General features: G+C 47.0%; 1 protein-coding gene across 1 annotated transcript in view; it reads left to right on the forward strand.

Moving 5' to 3' along the window:
• Positions 1 to 15,060, forward strand: part of ACAD10 (acyl-CoA dehydrogenase family member 10) — a 40,485-nt gene extending 25,425 nt beyond the window's left edge. Inside the window, 12 exon segments of the mRNA XM_025045542.1 lie at positions 1 to 131; positions 1,191 to 1,336; positions 2,316 to 2,489; positions 8,035 to 8,145; positions 8,148 to 8,390; positions 11,625 to 11,728; positions 12,184 to 12,321; positions 12,432 to 12,457; positions 12,459 to 12,509; positions 13,396 to 13,455; positions 13,457 to 13,578; positions 14,199 to 15,060. The exon segment at positions 1 to 131 is cut by the window's left edge and continues 15 nt beyond it. Of these exon segments, the coding sequence (XP_024901310.1) occupies positions 1 to 131; positions 1,191 to 1,336; positions 2,316 to 2,489; positions 8,035 to 8,145; positions 8,148 to 8,390; positions 11,625 to 11,728; positions 12,184 to 12,321; positions 12,432 to 12,457; positions 12,459 to 12,509; positions 13,396 to 13,455; positions 13,457 to 13,578; positions 14,199 to 14,404 (1,512 nt within the window). The 3' untranslated portion in view covers positions 14,405 to 15,060.
• The last annotated feature ends 2,741 nt before the right edge of the window (positions 15,061 to 17,801 follow it).

A 17,801-nucleotide genomic window follows, 5' to 3' on the forward strand; every position in this document is an offset into this window, starting at 1 on the left:
GTGCAAAACTGGATTAAGCAGTATCGAGCCTCAGAGACCAGCACCATCCCGGCAATGGAGAGGCTCATTGAATGGCTGCTGCTGCATCTTCCCAGGCAACAGAAGACCACAGTGGTGCATGGGGCCTTCAGGTAGACACGAGGCGGGGCGAATGCTTAAATGTAACAATGATGGGAAGGGCATCTGAAGGGGAAAAGAAACAGATTTGGGCCCGACTTACAGTTGTGAATTATTTCCGTTACAAAGGATCTCCCTGTGCGTGGCTTCTTAAGGCAGGGTTTTCCAGCCTTGGCACTACTGACATTTTGAGCCAGATAATTCTCTATGATGAGGGGCGGTCGTGTGCAGCAGCGGGGGTTATTACCGCCCCTAGATCTGAAGGCGCAAGCACGTGCTCCAGTTAATACCACCGCATAACCAACTCCTCCGAGTGGCTGTAAACAATGGCAGCAGTTATCTTGCTCACAAATCTGCAGTCTGGAGACAGGACAGTAGCTTGTTTCAACGGGGTGGCTCTCAGGCAGGGGGCTGGAATCACTCACATGCCTGGTACTGGGACAGAGGAGACATGGGATTCCTCAGGCCAATCTCTGTCTCTTTGTGATTTCCCACGTGGTCTCTCCGGTATGGCAGCTTCTGGGTAGCTGATCTTACCTGGAGGCTCGGGGCTCTACAGGTGTGTGTTCTAAGACAGGGCTGGGCAGGAAATGATCACCTTTTCTGACCTACTCTTAGGAGTCACTCAGCATCACTTCAACCTGCATTATATTGTTAAAAGCCAACTGCTTCAAGAGGCAAAGAATTAGACTCTTCTTTTTGTGGCAAGAGTGTCAAAGAATTTGCAGACCTGCTTTAAAACCATCACAGGGGAGGAGTAATTACCCGAACCCAGGGAGGGTAGCCATGTGGAAGGCTGCCTGCCCAAAGCTGTGGCTCTTGGGGGAGGAATACAGCCAGCCCTCAGCCATCTGAGTGGGAGGTGGTGGATAGATAACCCCTTCCCATCTCCTACCGGTGTCCCCATTGGCTGAGCCCAACTGAGTCAGAGGGCAAGGGAGCTGGTGGATGTGGACACGGCCCCTGCAGCCCAGGCCCCCAGGGCACAGACAGGCTGACAGAAGACATCCAACACAGAGTACCCTAGTGATCAGTTTTCTTAGAGCTGTCTCCCCCTTCTGTGGCTGATTCAGGCTGGACAACCTGCTGTTCCATCCCAAAAAGACCGAGGTGCTTGCTATCCTCAACTGGGAACTTTCTACCTTAGGCGACCCTCTTGCAGATGTGGCCTCCAGCTGCCTGGCTCACTACCTGCCATCCAGTTTTCCCATGCTTCGAGGTAGGAACTGCTGTTGGGGTAGAGAGCAGTATCTAGCCAGCTCCATTCACAAAATATTCGGGAAAACTCAGCGGAAGTAGTGATTGGGCTCGTGCCTGAAATTGAGGTCGTGGTGGGTTTGGTAGAAAACGCAGATGGAATACGTTTCTGTCACAATGAGGAGAAATGGGTGTAGTGAGTATTTTAAGTGAGAAGGATGTGCATATAGGCACCTCTTATTCTTTCACACAAGTAATTTCTATGTGTATACATACATTGTTTAAATGACAATGTGATTATACAATTTTATGACCTGTGTTTTTCCACTGAATTATACACTTTAGACATGTTTTCATGCCATTAAGTATTTATTCTACAGCATCATTTTTAATGATGGCATAGGATTTTTTCATATAGAATTGACTTAATCGAGATATTTGGTTTGATTCCTATTTGAATATTTAATTATTTCCGATTTTGAATATATTATCTCCGCTCTACAAAAAAGGCAATGAATGTCTTTGTAGTAATATATTTACCTATACGGGTAAAGTATACTCCTAGGATAAATTCCTGGGAATGTAATATATTATATACTTCTAAACCATGAAAATGTTACAGTGAAGCAAATCAGTTAAATTTTTTATATGTTGTTATTTTTTTTCACAAGTTGGTGAGATCTTTCTCTCAGTACCATTCTTTATCAAATGACTGATTAAAAGTTATATGCATCCACCCAGAACTGTGGTCCAGATAGAATTGACGGCCCCTCATTCCTTCCTTTACTGCCAATTTATACAAGAGCCAGTTTGTGAAGAATAGCTTCATGCCTGGATCCCAGCCACCTGAGAGAGGAAGAGCCCTTGCAATAATGAGCTAACCCTTTGAACTAGCTGTGAAGCTAACTTCCAAGGGAGGAAGTGATTTTCAGAATTTAAATACTTGTGACCACTGGGGAGTGTGGGGTCATTGACCGCCAGGGGTGGCTTTGTCTCTACAGGTTTGAGTGACTGCGATTTGACTCAGTTGGGCATCCCTACTGCAGAGGAGTGTTTCAGGATGTACTGTCTTCACATGGGGATCCCTCCTGCTAAGAACTGGAACTTCTACATGGCTTTCTCCTTTTTCCGTGAGGCTGCGATCCTACAGGGAGTCTACAAGCGCTCACTCACAGGTATTGGGGTGGTCTGCCTGTCATGAGGGTCTGAGGCAGCTCCTCCCCCTGGAAATCCTCCTGTGGCCACAGAGACTTCAGAGATTCCTTCTGTAAGATTCAGTTAATTCAACCATTTGTCATGAAGTATATATTATATAGTTATAGTCTTTAAAATATTTACACAATTTAAAATTATTAAGATAATGTACATAAAATGTTTGAAGTAAAAACACACATGATAAAAATTCATCATAAAGAAGAATATAAAATTATTTTCCTTTCTTCTCAGCACCATTCCTCAATGATAAATGCTACTATTAAGAGTTTGTCAAGCCACCCACTTTTTTCTGTATTATCTATCTTCTTTCACTCTCTCCAAATTTTATAAAAATGTGATCATCTTACATGTATTTTTCAGTACCCTGATTTTTAAATTTTTTATGCTTAAGAATTCCTATGAAAAGTGTATGTGTGTCTGTGTGTGTGTGTAACGTGTGTATGCATTTGAGACCTCTCCATAAGGCAAATTCCTTGCTTTTTTTCACTTAACTATATTTCATAGAGACCTTTCATATGAGTATGTACAGATCCACATCATTCCTTTTGATTTCTATAGTATATTCCATCATATGCATATACTGTAATTTATTTAACCAGTTCCTCTCAATAGATGTACATATGGATTGTTTGCAGATTTTTGCAATCACAAATAAGTGGTTGGTGAACATCCTTTCTCACATGTGTGACTATATCTGAAGGATAAATTCCTAGAATTGCTGAGTTGAAAGTATGTGCATTTAAAATTTTTATAGATGCTGCCAAATTGCCCAGTAAGAGGATTGCTGAAGGAGAAAAAGGATTATTGTTTTCTTTGATGGCGCTTTTCTATACATGGGAAGATACTTTATTAAACTAGCTGAGAGTTTTAGATTATGACTTGTAAGTTTGAACTCTGGACAAGAAAAATTAAGTATTGCTGCTTACAGCTGGCAGTTGGTTGAGTATGTATATACATGTATCACCTATAGAGTGTTTACATATGTATGTGGGGATGGCACACTGTTATTTTAATTCAAAATATTGTACGGTAGCAAATGAAATAATCTATATCCTAAATTATTTAAGAAGATAGAAAGAGAAATTAAAGTTTGCTTCCTGTATGGAAAGAAGGCAGATAGAATCTGGAAAAGACCCAGTAGCAGTAAGTACCCCCAGTTACCCCCATTATAATCTCTAAATTCCATTCCCACTAGAAGGAACCAGGAAGCTTTAGAGAAGTGGCTGATCTCAGGTCAAGGGCAGGACACTGACAAGACGAACCGAGACCATTTTGTTGTATAAGAAAGTAAAGAAGTTGTCAGAGACTAATGAGGCCTTATCTAAGGGACTCGGGAGCCAACTTGAATAGGCCTCTACTTGCTAACGATAGGAAACTTGGAGCACCAAAAAGGATGATAGCTGAAATGGATGGGAACACATGAAATATGTTTAAATCCGTGAGTAGAGTGTTGCTACAACAGAGAGACAGAGTTTCATTGGTGACTTTGGAGGATGCCAAGGAAGCAACTCATTATTCTGAAAATTGGTAAATAAAGGGAAAAAAAAATCAAGCATTTATCCTGCCTTATACAAATTATGTCAGGCTAATCAAATAATCGATGGGAGAAGGTTTCTCTCTAGAGGAGCATCCCAGAGAAACTGATAGAATTAGCATATTTCACCAATTTGTCCCCCATGATGCATTAATGGGTCTGGAAAAAAGCATCATCGGTGCTAACGTCATCAAGAGGGAGACAGCCAGACATTGCATGCCTCCCCCCAAAGATGAACATGGATCTGACCAAGTCTCTGGTGCGGACTACCAACTTACAGGAAACAGAGGGTTCAGAGGAGCACGTTAAACAGCACCACTGAGGCACAGCCAGTCACAAAGTCCAGGTTCTGGGACATTTCACAGGACAAACAATTCAGTTTCTTCAACAAATAAATTTCAAGGGGAAAAAAGGAAGATGCAAAAGGAACCAATAAATTGAAAAAGACTTTTTAAAAGACACACTTGTTTGGACCTTAGTTAGATCCCTGCCTAAACAAAATTTATTAAAAAAAATTTTTTTATGAGGCAGTCAATGAAATTTAAATTCTGATTAGATAGTGGGTGGTATTAAGGAGTCATGGTTACCTGTTTTTTATTGTGTGTGTGTTTTTAAGTCTTTGTTTTTAGATATAAATTAGATATTTATAGGTGAGATGATGTGTGGTTTTTACTTCAGAAAAACCCAGGGAAGTAGGGCTAGGGATGGCAGAGAAAGAAACGGACTGGCCATGCTTTGATGATGGTTAAAGCCGGGCGATAGAATACCTGTAGGTTCATTATAGCTTCTTTCTACTTTTGTGTATCTTTGAAATTTTCCAAAATGAAAGAGTAAAACGAAAGGCAAGTAGAAAGAAACCAGCAGTGGCAGTGGGTCTGCAAGTGCCATAGGGAACCAGCCGGTGAAAATTCATTCACAAGTATCTGAGCCTGTCTGAAGCCAGTGCTAGGTGCTCCTGGCAATACTCAGCGAGAGCAATACGGTGTCCAGAAACATCAGCGTCTGGAGAAGTTCTGATCTGATAATAGGGGTCTCGATGAACAGGAATTCTCAGGAACGGTGTTTTCCCTTCCTTTGGACAGCCCTAGCTCTAAGCCACCATTTCCCAAGTTTTGTTGCGGCTTTGCAATGAAAACTAACCAGAACCATTTAATTAAGCAGAATAATGGCCGTGAGTCCATCAGGTGAGGACAGGCCTGATTGCCTGTACACATTTTCTGGATGCTGCTGAGTTAGTTTTCACTGGGCTCTGCTCCAGTGCCCGGGGCTAGATGAACTGATTTTGAATTATCTGTTTCCCAATCTCCACACCTCCAAACCCCACTGGATTATCCTCAATCTGCCTATGGGGAAACTATTTAACAGTTTCTGAGATACTGTGGATTGGCTTGGCTTCCCGCTTCTCTTGCCTGGAGGTAAAACAGCCCTGGCTGTTTGCTGCTACACAGGAAAGCAGATGTGCAAGCTTTGGGGCCTCTGCCCCCACTGATCCTGCCAGTCACTTCCCTGCCTCCCGGGACGCCGGCCAGGCTACTGAGGAAGTGGCTTAGTTTTCTCACATAAAAGTGGCAAAATCTAGTTTTTAAAAGAATAGTATACAGTGGTCCCCCGTCTGTAGTTTCAATTACCTGCAGTCAACTGTGGTCCAAAAATGTTAAATGGAAAATTCCAGAAATAAATAATAAGTTTTAAATTTTGCGACGGTCTGAGTGAGTGGCCTGATGAAATCTCACTCCATCCCACTTGGTCCCCCCCACCTCGTGAATCCTCCCTTTGTCTCCAAGCTGTAGATGCTCCTCGCTCTCTAGTCACTTAGTAGCCACCTTGGTTCATCGGATCCCTGTCACAGTATCATATTGCTTGTGTTCAAGTCACCCTTGTTTTATTTAATAATGGCCCCCAAGCTTGAGTAGTGATGCTGGCAATTCAGATATGCCAGAGGGTAGCCGTAAAGTGCCTCCTTTAAAGGAAAGGAGTGTATGCAGAGGAAAACAAACATGGCATACGTAGGGTTTGGGACGCTCCTAGAACTTATCCCCCATGGACAAGGGGGGCTGTCATAAAAACATTCGATGAGGGGGCAGCGAAAACTATGCGGACACCAAAATTATTTCTCATGCCTTCTCTAAAATCATTTCTCTATTCGAACAGTTGCGATGTTTGGTATCACCCTGGAAAGTGGGGTTTAGAGAAGGCACCTCCGTTTCAGAGGTGTTCTGAAACTGGTGCCATTCACAGGAGACTTCAGCTCATCTTTAGATTGTGAGGAGGATGATAGTGCCCAGAACCCTGGGACTGATTGACTGTCTATACCACCCCAAGTCTATGTCACCATCCTTTAGTAATAAGTGGATGCCGAAGACTAGATTTCTTACAGATGGCTGCTAACATTCTAGAAAGGAAAGAATGCTTGTGACTGCAACTTAGGAGGAGGCCTGTGATGCGGTCTCTGCATTTTGGAAAATATACTAAAAGCTGTAGCTTTAAATCAACGCAAGCTCATTCAAGTGACTTTCCAAGAGACAAAGAAAGCAGCACTCTGAGATCGAGACTCAATTAAGGAGGAGAAAATTAAGAAAATACTGTGTATTCTCTGGTAGAAAAAGAAAATCATTATGAATAACAGTGATTTTAAGGGAGGTGTCCTTCCCTTCGAAGTGGCATGTACAGTCTGAGAAGTGAAGGGAAGAGGGAGCCCACTTGTGCTCATCAGCCCTCACTATGTATCAGTGACTCCAGGAAGCTGCTGTCTGGGTCCTAACTGGTTCCCCAGGGCTTGGATCTGTACCCAGCACCTAAAAGGCGCTGAGTAAAGACTTGTTGAGGTCTGGTGGTCTGCATTCTCTACTATGTAGCCGATGGATTTGGTTCCTCATTTGTAAGGAATAGCATAATATCTTTAACACCAAAGCTGCATGAAAATGGCTTTTGAGTAGTTGGCCATGGCAAGAGTCAGTAGAAAAATAGGCCTCTGTGAAGATCCAAAAAGAATGTGGAAAACAGTCACTTTAGAACATGGAAATGCTGAAAATAACCCAGGAAAACTGGCTGTATAAAAGCCCAGCGTAAGGAGACAGGATACCCACAACTCCTTGGGCGGATCTCAGACACGGTACACTGAGTGAGAAGAGCCTCACCCAAAGATTAAGGGCCGTGTGGTATGTTTGTGACGTTCCCACGGACTGTGAGAACAGAGATCAGTGTCACCAGGGGCTGGGGAAAGGGTTGGGTACAATGGGACACTGTGGAAATTTTGGGATGATGGGAGTATTCTGTATCTTGATGGCTGTGGTATTTACCTGACTAAACTCACAAAGTATTACACTTTGTAAAGGGGATGTATGTACACTCTACCTTAATTAAAAAAAAAAAAAAAAAAACCAACTTAAATCCTTTAAAAAAAAGTCTTGATGAGCCTATTAGAGCAAAAGAGAGAGTGAGAGCATGACTAGAGTGAGATCCGCGATGCCGATGATGGTGTGGATCTAACAAAATGGTGCCCAGAAACTGGTCGTTAATCTAATCATTTGTGACACTGTTATCAGTTTCATAGTGGGGGCAGTCTAGGCTAAAGCAGAGCTTCCTGTAACCCCCTGGTAACAGCAGAAGTAATTCGGAGTGTTGCTGATTTAACTCAGTTTCCTCAGGAAAAGAAGAGATAAAGAGCAGGAAGCAGGCCAGCTGAGTTCACCTTCTGACTTCCAGCCCACTAATGAAAGCTTGGGCGCATCTCTTCCGTCTCCGAGACTCAAATCCTTGTCTTAAAGCGGGGATTAAAACAGTCATGTTGCTTCAGGAATTCAGTGAGCTATAATAACACAAGTAAAGCACTTAACACCATGTCTGGTACATGGCAAGGGCTCAGCAAACGCTGGTAGCTGCTGATACAATAACGCTATTATCATATGTTAGCAGCATTATTAAGAGCTGTTTGGAAGTAATCACATTTCTTTTTCTTTGCTTCTGTTTAGGGCAGGCAAGCTTGGCAACCACTGAACAAAGTGGAAAGCTGACTGAATTTATGTCTAACTTGGCATGGGACTTTGCAATCAAAGAAGGGTTCCGGGTTTTCAAGGAGATGCCACAAAACCGATAACGCAGTCCTGCCACACCTGGGCTGGTCCACAGGCCAGAATCTTCCCCAGCTCGTGCCTCAAAGGGAGCTTCTGGTATCTCTCCAGAGAGGGCCTTTCCCCACCAGTCCGGGAGTGGGAGCAGCGGCTGACGCAGTTTATGGAGTGACTCGTGTACCCCCCTGAGCCAGAGTCACAGAGTCACTGGGCCATGGCAGAGAGCTAGACCCCTTCCCCACCAGTCAAAGACCTCAAGATAAAGCAGCATTTCGAGAGCTGGTAAGGCTTTGTTAAGGTGGTAGGACCTCAGCTTGTCCACTGAGCATATCTGTTCCCTCCCCAAGCAGTGAAGGGACAGAGGAGCTGGGTTGAATTATGTTTGATTTCCACCATTACCAGGAATTCCTTGTCTATGGTTTAGAACCCTGGGGCAGATGGGCTCATTATGCATATTTGAATTATGTAAATTTGAAACAGTATGATATTAAATACATCAATTAATAAAGTCTCTCTTTAAAGATACCGTAATGTCAAGCTAAAGGGCCAAATCAGTTATAACCTGTGTTTGTGCTGTTGTCACATGATGACACCACTTTAGCAGAGAAACCATTTAATACCCACTCTTCTTTGTCAGGATTAGTCTTGGCTCGTCTTAGTTTTTAAGTTATTTGAGGTCTTCAGGAGCACATATTTTGCCTCTAATACAACTATCATCTACTTTTAAAAAAATAACTATCACTTTTTTCTAGTTACAAACCTATTGCAAAATTAACCAAAGCTCAAACATGACCAAAGTACATAACATAGAAAGAAAGTGTTCTCTAAAATTCTCTGCCCTCTGAGATAATCACTGTCAACAATTTGGTTATTAGGCTGCCAGCCTAATCTTTTCAGTATTATATACTAACATGTTATTACTCCTGTGTCGTAATGGAATCATCCTGTACATTCGGATCTCCTCCTTGCTTATTTAACTCGATGATATATTACCTTCCCATGCCAGCACCTAGAGATTGACCTCCGAGAGGTTCTGCAGTGTGTATGCACCAGAATTTGTCTGCCCTCCCACAGGCTGAGGGACACTGGGTGTCTCAGCAGTCTACATGCAAGTCACAGACGCCAACTCTGGGTCACTTAAGGAGCCAAGGCCATTAGCTACCTGCTACATGGACAGGGAGGCGGAAGACGATAGATGCCTGGAAGGTGGGCTGCAGGCGTACGACCACAAGAGCAGCCAGCCAGGAGGTCTCCCCTGGACGCGTCCTCAGGGCTTGGCACTGGAGGTGGGCATTTTCGGCTGGCTGGGCACAGGTCCCGTGCTCATGCCTTCATTGCCAGGAAGCAGGGAGGGGGGCGCGTCTGGCCCCCTCACCTTCAGCGGTGGCCTTGGCCTTGATTCCACCAAAATGTACACAGTGAGGGAGTACCCCAGCATAAGAACCAGGGCCTGGATCCTGGTGCATTGAAGGCTGGGTTTTTTTTTCTTTCCGTGTACGCTTACTGTTTCTATGGGATAAATTCTTGAAGTAAAAATACTGGTCCAAGAATGAGGCCACTTAGAGTTTTAATAAATATTGCCAAATTTTCATTCAAGAGGTTTTACCAATCTATGCGCCCGTCTTTAATGTGTGAAATGCCCTTTCCCCACCTGCTGGCCAACACACTTAATCCTCGCCCACCTGAGGACGCAAGCCCACCGGCTGCACAGAAGCACCGGAAAAGCAAACACTCATGCAAGAAACTCCCCCACACTCCAAAATCCACCCCTAGGAAAAACCTAGATTGGTGACCATTCTACTTCTAGTTATACCTGAATGGGAATCATCACTAGGATTTTGGGGTATAGTGGTAAAGTTGTAGCTCACGGCTTTTATCTAAAGTGTCATTACTACCCATAAATGAGAAGTATTTGGCCATTTACAATGCATTTCACAAATCCTGTGAAGTAAGCATTATTCACCTCAACTTAAAGGTAAGGAAACGGATTTGTCTAGGGACACAGCTAGAAAGAACAGCACCTGGATTCAAATCCAAATCCTCTGGGCTCAAATTCTGGGTCCCCCCCACCCACCCAAAGGATATATTCAGTTCCTCATTCTGCCTCTTCTCAGAACTCGCTTGCTTCCTTCTCCCTTCCCGTCCTACTTTATTTGTTCCAATTAATCTGCCCTTCCTCACATCGCATCTGAGCTAATTAGCTTCACCTAAACAATGAGACAAGTGCATGGACAGATTCTAGAACGTGTCATTGAGACCAGGCCCAGTGCACATGTAAAAGACATCAGTTCAGGCACCCTCCCAGTGAGAAGCGGTGGTGATTACGTCCACAATCACTAATACTTAGTGCGGCCCGCCAGCGTCCGTGTCAGGCACTTTGTAATTCCACGTCGTTTCATTTACTCTTCACAGCAACCCCCTGAGGTGGGTGCTTTGGCCATTGGCTGGCTTTGGGCTGCCTGGTGTCCATTCCCCTTTCTCTTGGTAGCAGCGCCCCGGTTTCATTTGAGGGCGCTCCCTCCCCGCTTCGGCTGCATACAGAACTGTCAGGTACGGTGCCAGCCCAGCCCTCCCTGGCCAAGAAGTGGGCATGTGAGCCAAGCGAGGCCGGCCAGACTGTCGCTTCCAGGGACTAGAAGAGCGCACAGCATTTTCGAGACAGAAAACAGCTGGCACTCTCATTCCGCAGCAGCGGGCCCCACAGGACGGCTGAGTATCCTGTTGTGACGGTCCTGTAGGCTCCCTGGGTCACTGGTCAGTGGTGAGCCTCGTCTTCTAATCTGAGCTCCCCATAACCTTCCATTGGGTTCCTTTTTTCCTTTAGTTAGCCACAGTCCGTTGCTATCGCTACAACTCAGCAGTCCTGACTGATGGGGTGGGTGGTCACATCCCATTTCCCAGATGAGGAAACAGAAATGTGGAGAGCCAGGGTCTTGGCCAAGGTCTCCCAGCCAGGTGTGGTCGAGCTGGATCCGGCTGAAGGCCTGAGCTCCTGACCCCCAGGCTAGACTTCCTGGTTACCTAGGCAAGATCTATGTTCAGAAATCTGGGATTACGTGTCCTAGGAATGAGGTTACGCCTCAAAAAGGAAGCTAGTTCAGGCAATCTCCTTACGCACCATGTCAGAGCAGCTGAGGCTGCAGCTGCGGGTCCTGGGCCCGGTCCCTCTCGGGCGTGCTAAAGGATCCTTCATTCTCCTGTGCTCGTGGAGAACATTCATTCCTACATAACTAAGGCCAACGGTGACGGGAGGCGAGGTTGGTGGGATGTATGGGATATGCAGACTCGGACCGAACCGCGGGCTGCCATCACTGCTCAGACCCGGCCATCCCGGTCCTCCTCATGCCACCCCCAGATCCAGCCTGATGGCGCAGACGCACATCATTATTTTCAGCAACCACTTCGTCTTGGGCTGTCTGCCTACCCTCTTCTCTCCAACCCCTTTCATCATTTCCCACAGGCCAGAATAAAACTAGATCACCCACTGTGCTAGGAGAAAGCCAAGGCCAAAGGACTCTGGGACCTCTTCCCACCCCGGGAGACTGACCACCGCCAAGTGCGTGAACTCGTGGGCGTGTCTCTGTCTGCTCCAGAGGTGCCTTCTCTAAAGTTCTCCTCCGAGTGCGAGGATGTCCTCGTCCTCCTTAGGAACGTCGGTCACCCTCCCGTACACAGGTTCCTTCCACCCTGCACTGGATTCAGAAGCACCAATACAAACTTAAACTTCTAATGGGCAGGCGGCTGGGGCTGGAGCAGGAAAGCGGCCCGGATGGAGGTCTGGGGAAGACAGGAGCTGGGTGAGGCACGAGCCTGGCTGGCTCCTGTCAGTCTCTGGCCCACCAGCTCCAGTGTCCTTTGTGTCAACAAAGGTCCATGGCTGGGCTTCAGGGGCTGTGAAATACTGCATTCAAAATGTTTGTGTCTTTGCATTTCTCTGGGGAGAGGAAGAATTTTCATGAGGGTGGTAGAGGACCTCGGCACGTGCTTCCGGGTATTTGAAGTTTTAATTATGAACCTGAGAGTTGTCATTGGGTTTCTCTTCCTTTTCAGGTATTGGACTGTTCTGCTCTAGACACAGGAAACGTGGAGCTCCTGGTGCGGGACAGCACCGAGGACGGGATGGCCCAAGGGCCGGTTCCACCCCTGGAACGGAAGGCCCGCCCCTGTTTGGCTGTGATAGAGCCCCAGGTACCAGGGATTCCTTAGCAGGCCAGACCCTTGCCAGGCCCCACGTGGTCCCTACTGCACAGGGAATGCAGGACCCTTGCCATCTCTAAGCAGAATGTGCCGTCACTCAGGTTACCTTGTCAGACGCCACCAACGTCGTCTTCCATCAGAGACGAGGACGGCTTCGAGGTCATACACGGTCACAGGTGGTGTGGGTCTCAGGTGTTCGGCCTGGAGTTTGTTTGTATTCCCACTCGGGTGGGCCTGTGTCGGTGAGCGTGTCTCTCTCCGCCCTGGGAAACAACAGCAGGGGCGGCTCCTTTTCCAGCTGATACCAAAGCTGCTGTCGGTGCTTCCAGCAGAGGCTGCAAACCCTGGGAGAACCAGAGGTTCTACATGAGTCACCGGATGGCCGCACATGTGGCAGGTGTAGGAATCTCACTCGCTCCCCAACTCTCTTCAGTCTACCTGGGGCATCTCCCTTGGAAAGGCAGAAGGTCACTTCCTCAGTGGCGCCCCCTGTTGCCCGATGAGGTGTCTACACCAGAAGGGGTAGCGATTACCCTGCTTTGTGTTCATCACATCGTCCCTGCAGGGCCCCCATGAGCTCTGCAGGGACCTCACCCTGCTGAGTCCCCACGCCTCCCCAGGACGTACATATTATTACCCCCATTTTACAGAGGAGGAAACCAGGTCAGAAAAGTGACTTAAGGTACCAGCCCCCACGACCCCAAGCAAGTAGGGAATCCAGAATTAAGCGTTTGCCTGATTCTGAAGCCTGTGCCCAAAGCCATTGTGTTTATGCCGCCTACAAGAATCGCAGAAGGGGCCGCCGGGGCGGACCGGCGGTTTTCCGCCTCTTGTCTTTATATTTTCAACTCGGGGTGGCACTTTCCTTCTTAATTGCTCTTACGATGTTGGATTCATTCTTCCCTGGGACAAAAACCAGTCGCTCTTATTTCTGGTCCAGAGCCTGCACATGTTTATCTGATTATGTGAAGTCTTAAAGAGCTCTGTCTGCTTGCTGGCTTCAGCTTTCCTGGGCCAGGACAGTGTCTGTGAAGAGATCTGATGGCCCTGGCGTCAGATGATGAGGGTCTGTCTCTCTCCTTTCCTGGCAGGCACCCTGGATCCTTGCTGCCAACTCTGTGTTTACCGGAAAAACAGCCCCACATGCCCCACGCCTCCAGTGGCAGTCTGTGCTCTTGGTTCCCATGGGTACCCTGGGGACAGAAGTCATCCGGCCTCTGACGGTGTACGGGCTGGAGGATGTGCCCAGTTGGCCCCTGAGCCACTCTCCTCTGTGCGTGGGTCTGGGCCTAGGACACATCCCGATGCAACACCTCTAAGGGCACGATGACATCTGGGGGACCATGTGCTTTTCATTTCCATACGTGAATCTCAACCAAATTTCAGACAGGCATTTATACTTTTTTTTTCTTCTAAACTTAGAAGAGAAGCCAGAATCTGTGAGATGAGAAGGCCACGCAGGACCAAGGCAGGAAGTACATTCCAAACCTTCCTTCTAGATCCCGGTGGACAGCTGACCTCCAGGCCTGGAGATTCCCACGCGGGCTCCTTCTGTCTGCTGACGGTGTTCACATGTTGACTTTCGGTGTTTCCACAGGATCCCTACGTTGTTCGTCACATATTCCTAGGGAGTTCCAGCTTATGGTAGTCATGTGTTTTAGAAGAGGAATGGCAAACATTCATTTGACATTGTACGTCAGTGATTTATTTTCCATCTTTGATAAGCTCCTTCTCGCTCTCCTCCCAACCATGTCCCAGTTGGAAGGCTGAATAAAAAGCAGGCGTACTGCCAGCCAGTGACCTGAACTGAGGCAAGGGATAAACACACCCAGGGAAAATGGGAACGAGGAACCGTTTGGGTCCTGCAGGTGGCCACGGGGAAGTCCTGTTTGAGCAGGTGCGCCTGCCCAAAGAGAACACGGTCCGGGGCGCTGGCCGAGGCTCCGAGATCGCCCAGGGCAGACAGGGCCCCGGCAGGACCCATCACTGCCGGCGGCTGAACGGGTCCTCGGAGAGGGCCCTGGCCCTCACGAAGGCCCACCTGACTGGTGCTTCCCCCGGTCCCCGGATCTGACCCAGAGCCACCCGTCTGTTTTGTTACTTAGATCCTAACTTTTCTTCTGAGAGCCAACTTAGCAGGCGAGGCAAGGTATTCTCGCCAAGAAGCTTTGTCCCTGATTTTGCTTTGTGTCTGCTACTTTGCTCAACTCGAAATTCAGAGAACAGGCCTCACTCGGTTGAGACCAGAACAAAAAGGCTGGGCGCTGTGGCAGGAGAGGGCAGGGTTCCAAGGTCCAAGGGTCACCGGCTGCCGAGGGCCAGTCCTGCCACCAACCCGTCTTTAAAAATCAGATACCAAGAAGAAACCACTTGGGTGGCTTCTGTCTCTTGAGTTCCAGCATCTAGCCCTATTCTACTACTTTCTTCTCTGGGCATGTCCAGAAAACTTTATCCTACTGCGATCCCCTCAAAGGTTGGAAGCCCACCCGAGGGAGAGCTATTGCTGGGAACAGTCAAGTCATCCAGATCACTGGTATCAATTTCACAAACATGAAGCAAATCTTTGAGATCCAATGTCTCACAGGAAACTATACAAAGAACACAGGCGGGCATGTGTTTAGATTACTGAGCAACACTGTGGTTTACAGCCCTTCAAGTCGAGACCAATCTGCTTTTTAAAAAAAAAAATAAAAATACTCCCTTGTATGGAACCTCAGCCCCATCCCACACTGAAACTCAGAGCAGCCTTCCCGCAGAGCATTCTGACCCCACGGGCCAGAAGTCTTCAGGGGGCAGAGCGCTGACGCGGCAGCCATGTTCACAGGACTTGGTTGCAAGGGAATGATTAGGAGTCTACATAAGATTTGATTCTAGGAGGTTCATCGCAGCACTGATTTTAATAGCAAAATGTTGGGGACAACCCAGAAGGCTAATAATTAGAGCCTGCTCAGATAAACCCTGGTGATGCTGACGGACTGCATTTATTAACAGAGAGAGGTGTTCACTGTTTACTCTTAAATGAAAAAAAAAAAGACGAAAAATATGTAGCATATGATTCCATTTTTATAAAAAATGCATATCTATGTTCATGCATACAAAAAGTCTACAAGGATAGCCACCAAATGTCCACTGTAAGTAACTAGACAATGAGATGTCAGGTGTTTCTATTTTTGTCCCTTTTTTTTGGTTGACAATTATACTTTTTCTGCCACGAGATATATTATTTGTGTAATAATTGCTTTTAGTTAAAACTAAAGGAGAAAACAAAACAACAAATTAAAAGTAAACTAAAAACAAAGGTAAAAAAGAATCCCTTATGACCTCTTTTGGTTGCTCATGACTTTCAAAGACTCTCTCTAGACTGCCCCTTGAAATAAGTTTCTCACCATGGAGCTCTGGCACCCAGATTTGGCACCTAGACTTTGCTCCCTAAGGCGCCCCAGGGAGTAAAGGCAGGCCTCGGTCAGCAGAGGACGCACTCTCCCCACCCGTGTGAGGTGTCCACAGATACCACCTAATTCCCTGGGTGAGACGCTGGCTTAGATCTAAAAAGAACCGTTCTTGCCAGGCAGCCCAGTGGGGGCTGAATCACTGGAGTAAACGGATTCCTTGAAGTCATCTGTGCAGCCACCATGCTAACTAGCTCTGCAGTGCACATGAATGTTGTCTGCGTCTGGATCCTCCCACTGGAAGATCCTGCGGCAGAGAGCTGGCAAACCAGCAGATGGCTGCACTCTCCTCTTCCACTCCCTGCCCTCTCCTGTGTGCTCCACCCACCGCCTCCGCAGGGCCCAGCCCCATGTCTCGAGCTGTGTCTCCTGAGTCCACAGGTGAAGTCCATGTCACCTTCGGGAAGCCCCTGCTGGAACAGGGCACGCTTCTGGCACACACAACCTAGTCGCGCGTGGAGATGGAGCAGGCCAGGCTGTTGGTACGGAAAGCTGCCCACTCACAGACATGGCAGGAAATAAGGTGGGAGGCCAAGGGCCTCACAGGTGACAGGTCCTGAAGTCACCTGAGGGAACCCAGCCTGGGAATGTGCGGCATTGACCCTCCCTGCCCCGTTCAGCAAACCACGGAGAAAGAGCTTGTCTTCAGCTCTGCTTCGAACTATGTGGGCAGCTTTTCAAAAATGGAATAGGCACCCTAAGGGAGACCTGAACTTTGTTTCACTGACCTGCGAACTTCAGGGCCCAAGGCAGCAGGCCTGACAGTCACACGCCCCCTGGCTTCAGGCAAACTAAAGATAAGCATGTTGCAGGAAGCGACACCCAATGGAGGAATTCGGACACTCAGACAACTTTGTTAGAGGAAGGAGAATTTATTAGGCTGGCGGAGCACGTGGGGCAAGATCTGCATGCACGAGCTTGCTCTGGTTAGATTATTACAGTTTATACTTCTGCAGTGCCCGTGCAAGGGACACGTGATTCCTTTGTCTGAGGTTTCACATGTGCTTCCTTCCTCAGGATGGGGAGGAGGAGCTTCGGGTGGGGGGCCGTGAGGGGGAAGGAATTTCCAGACCGCTGGTCTTACAGGTCGTTTGTTTTGTAGAACCCGCGACTTTGGCGTTATCAGCACCATTATAGGATTCTCGAACAGAGAGACAGGACACCTAGGCTATAAGCAGAGAGCAGCACTTATTGATGCTGGCACCTGCTCAGCTGATTCCTATCCAAAGGCTGAGCTCCAGTTGTAACATAAGCAGTTTTTCACAGTCTTGTTATTCCCACACAGCTACAAAGATAAGAACATTAGTTGGACAGCAAGCTATCAATCAACAGATGTGTGGGAAAATGTTGTAGCCGCCAGCCCCCGAAAGACACACGGACCACCAGAAATCAGTGAGTTATAGGAAACATACTCTTTATTCAGCCAGCTGGGTCTGCCAGGGGTACGCAGACCCCGAATTAAGCAGCCCCAAAAGGTAGAGGTACAGGCTTTTTAAGCCCTAAATCCCATTCCTCACTCTGTCTTAAACACAAAGGTCTATTTTTCTCTTATTCACTACCTGTCAACCCACAGGTCGGTTGTGCAAGTGGGGATCCAGAAGCAGAAAGCTGAGTGTTAGAATGTTATGTTCCCATGGGTGATAGCCTATGATGTTCCCATGGGTGATAGCCAAGCAGTAATTTTCCAGTCAACACATTCTCCACTGGCCTTAGCAGAAAATCAAATCCTTGATTCTTCATGTGGAATTTGCTCATAGCCTCTATATTGTAATACTAAAAGTTTAATAGAATTAATTCTCTTCCTTATATATGCAAACAAGAAATCGAGGAAACATGGGCCAAAAGTTAACAAGAAGAGGAGGAGGATTAAAGGTCCAGCTATAGCAGATAGAAGGGTTGTTAGCCATGTGACCAATTGAACATCCTATGAAACCAGTTATCTGATTCTAGTCTTTGTTTTTCCCTGGCATCTAAATTTCTACTAGTCGTAAGCTCTCTCTAATTACTCCAGAGTTATTAGCA

The sequence above is a fragment of the Pteropus alecto genome, unplaced genomic scaffold (genome assembly GCF_000325575.1).
Source record: "Pteropus alecto unplaced genomic scaffold, ASM32557v1 scaffold213, whole genome shotgun sequence".
NCBI classification, from domain to species: domain Eukaryota; kingdom Metazoa; phylum Chordata; class Mammalia; order Chiroptera; family Pteropodidae; genus Pteropus; species Pteropus alecto.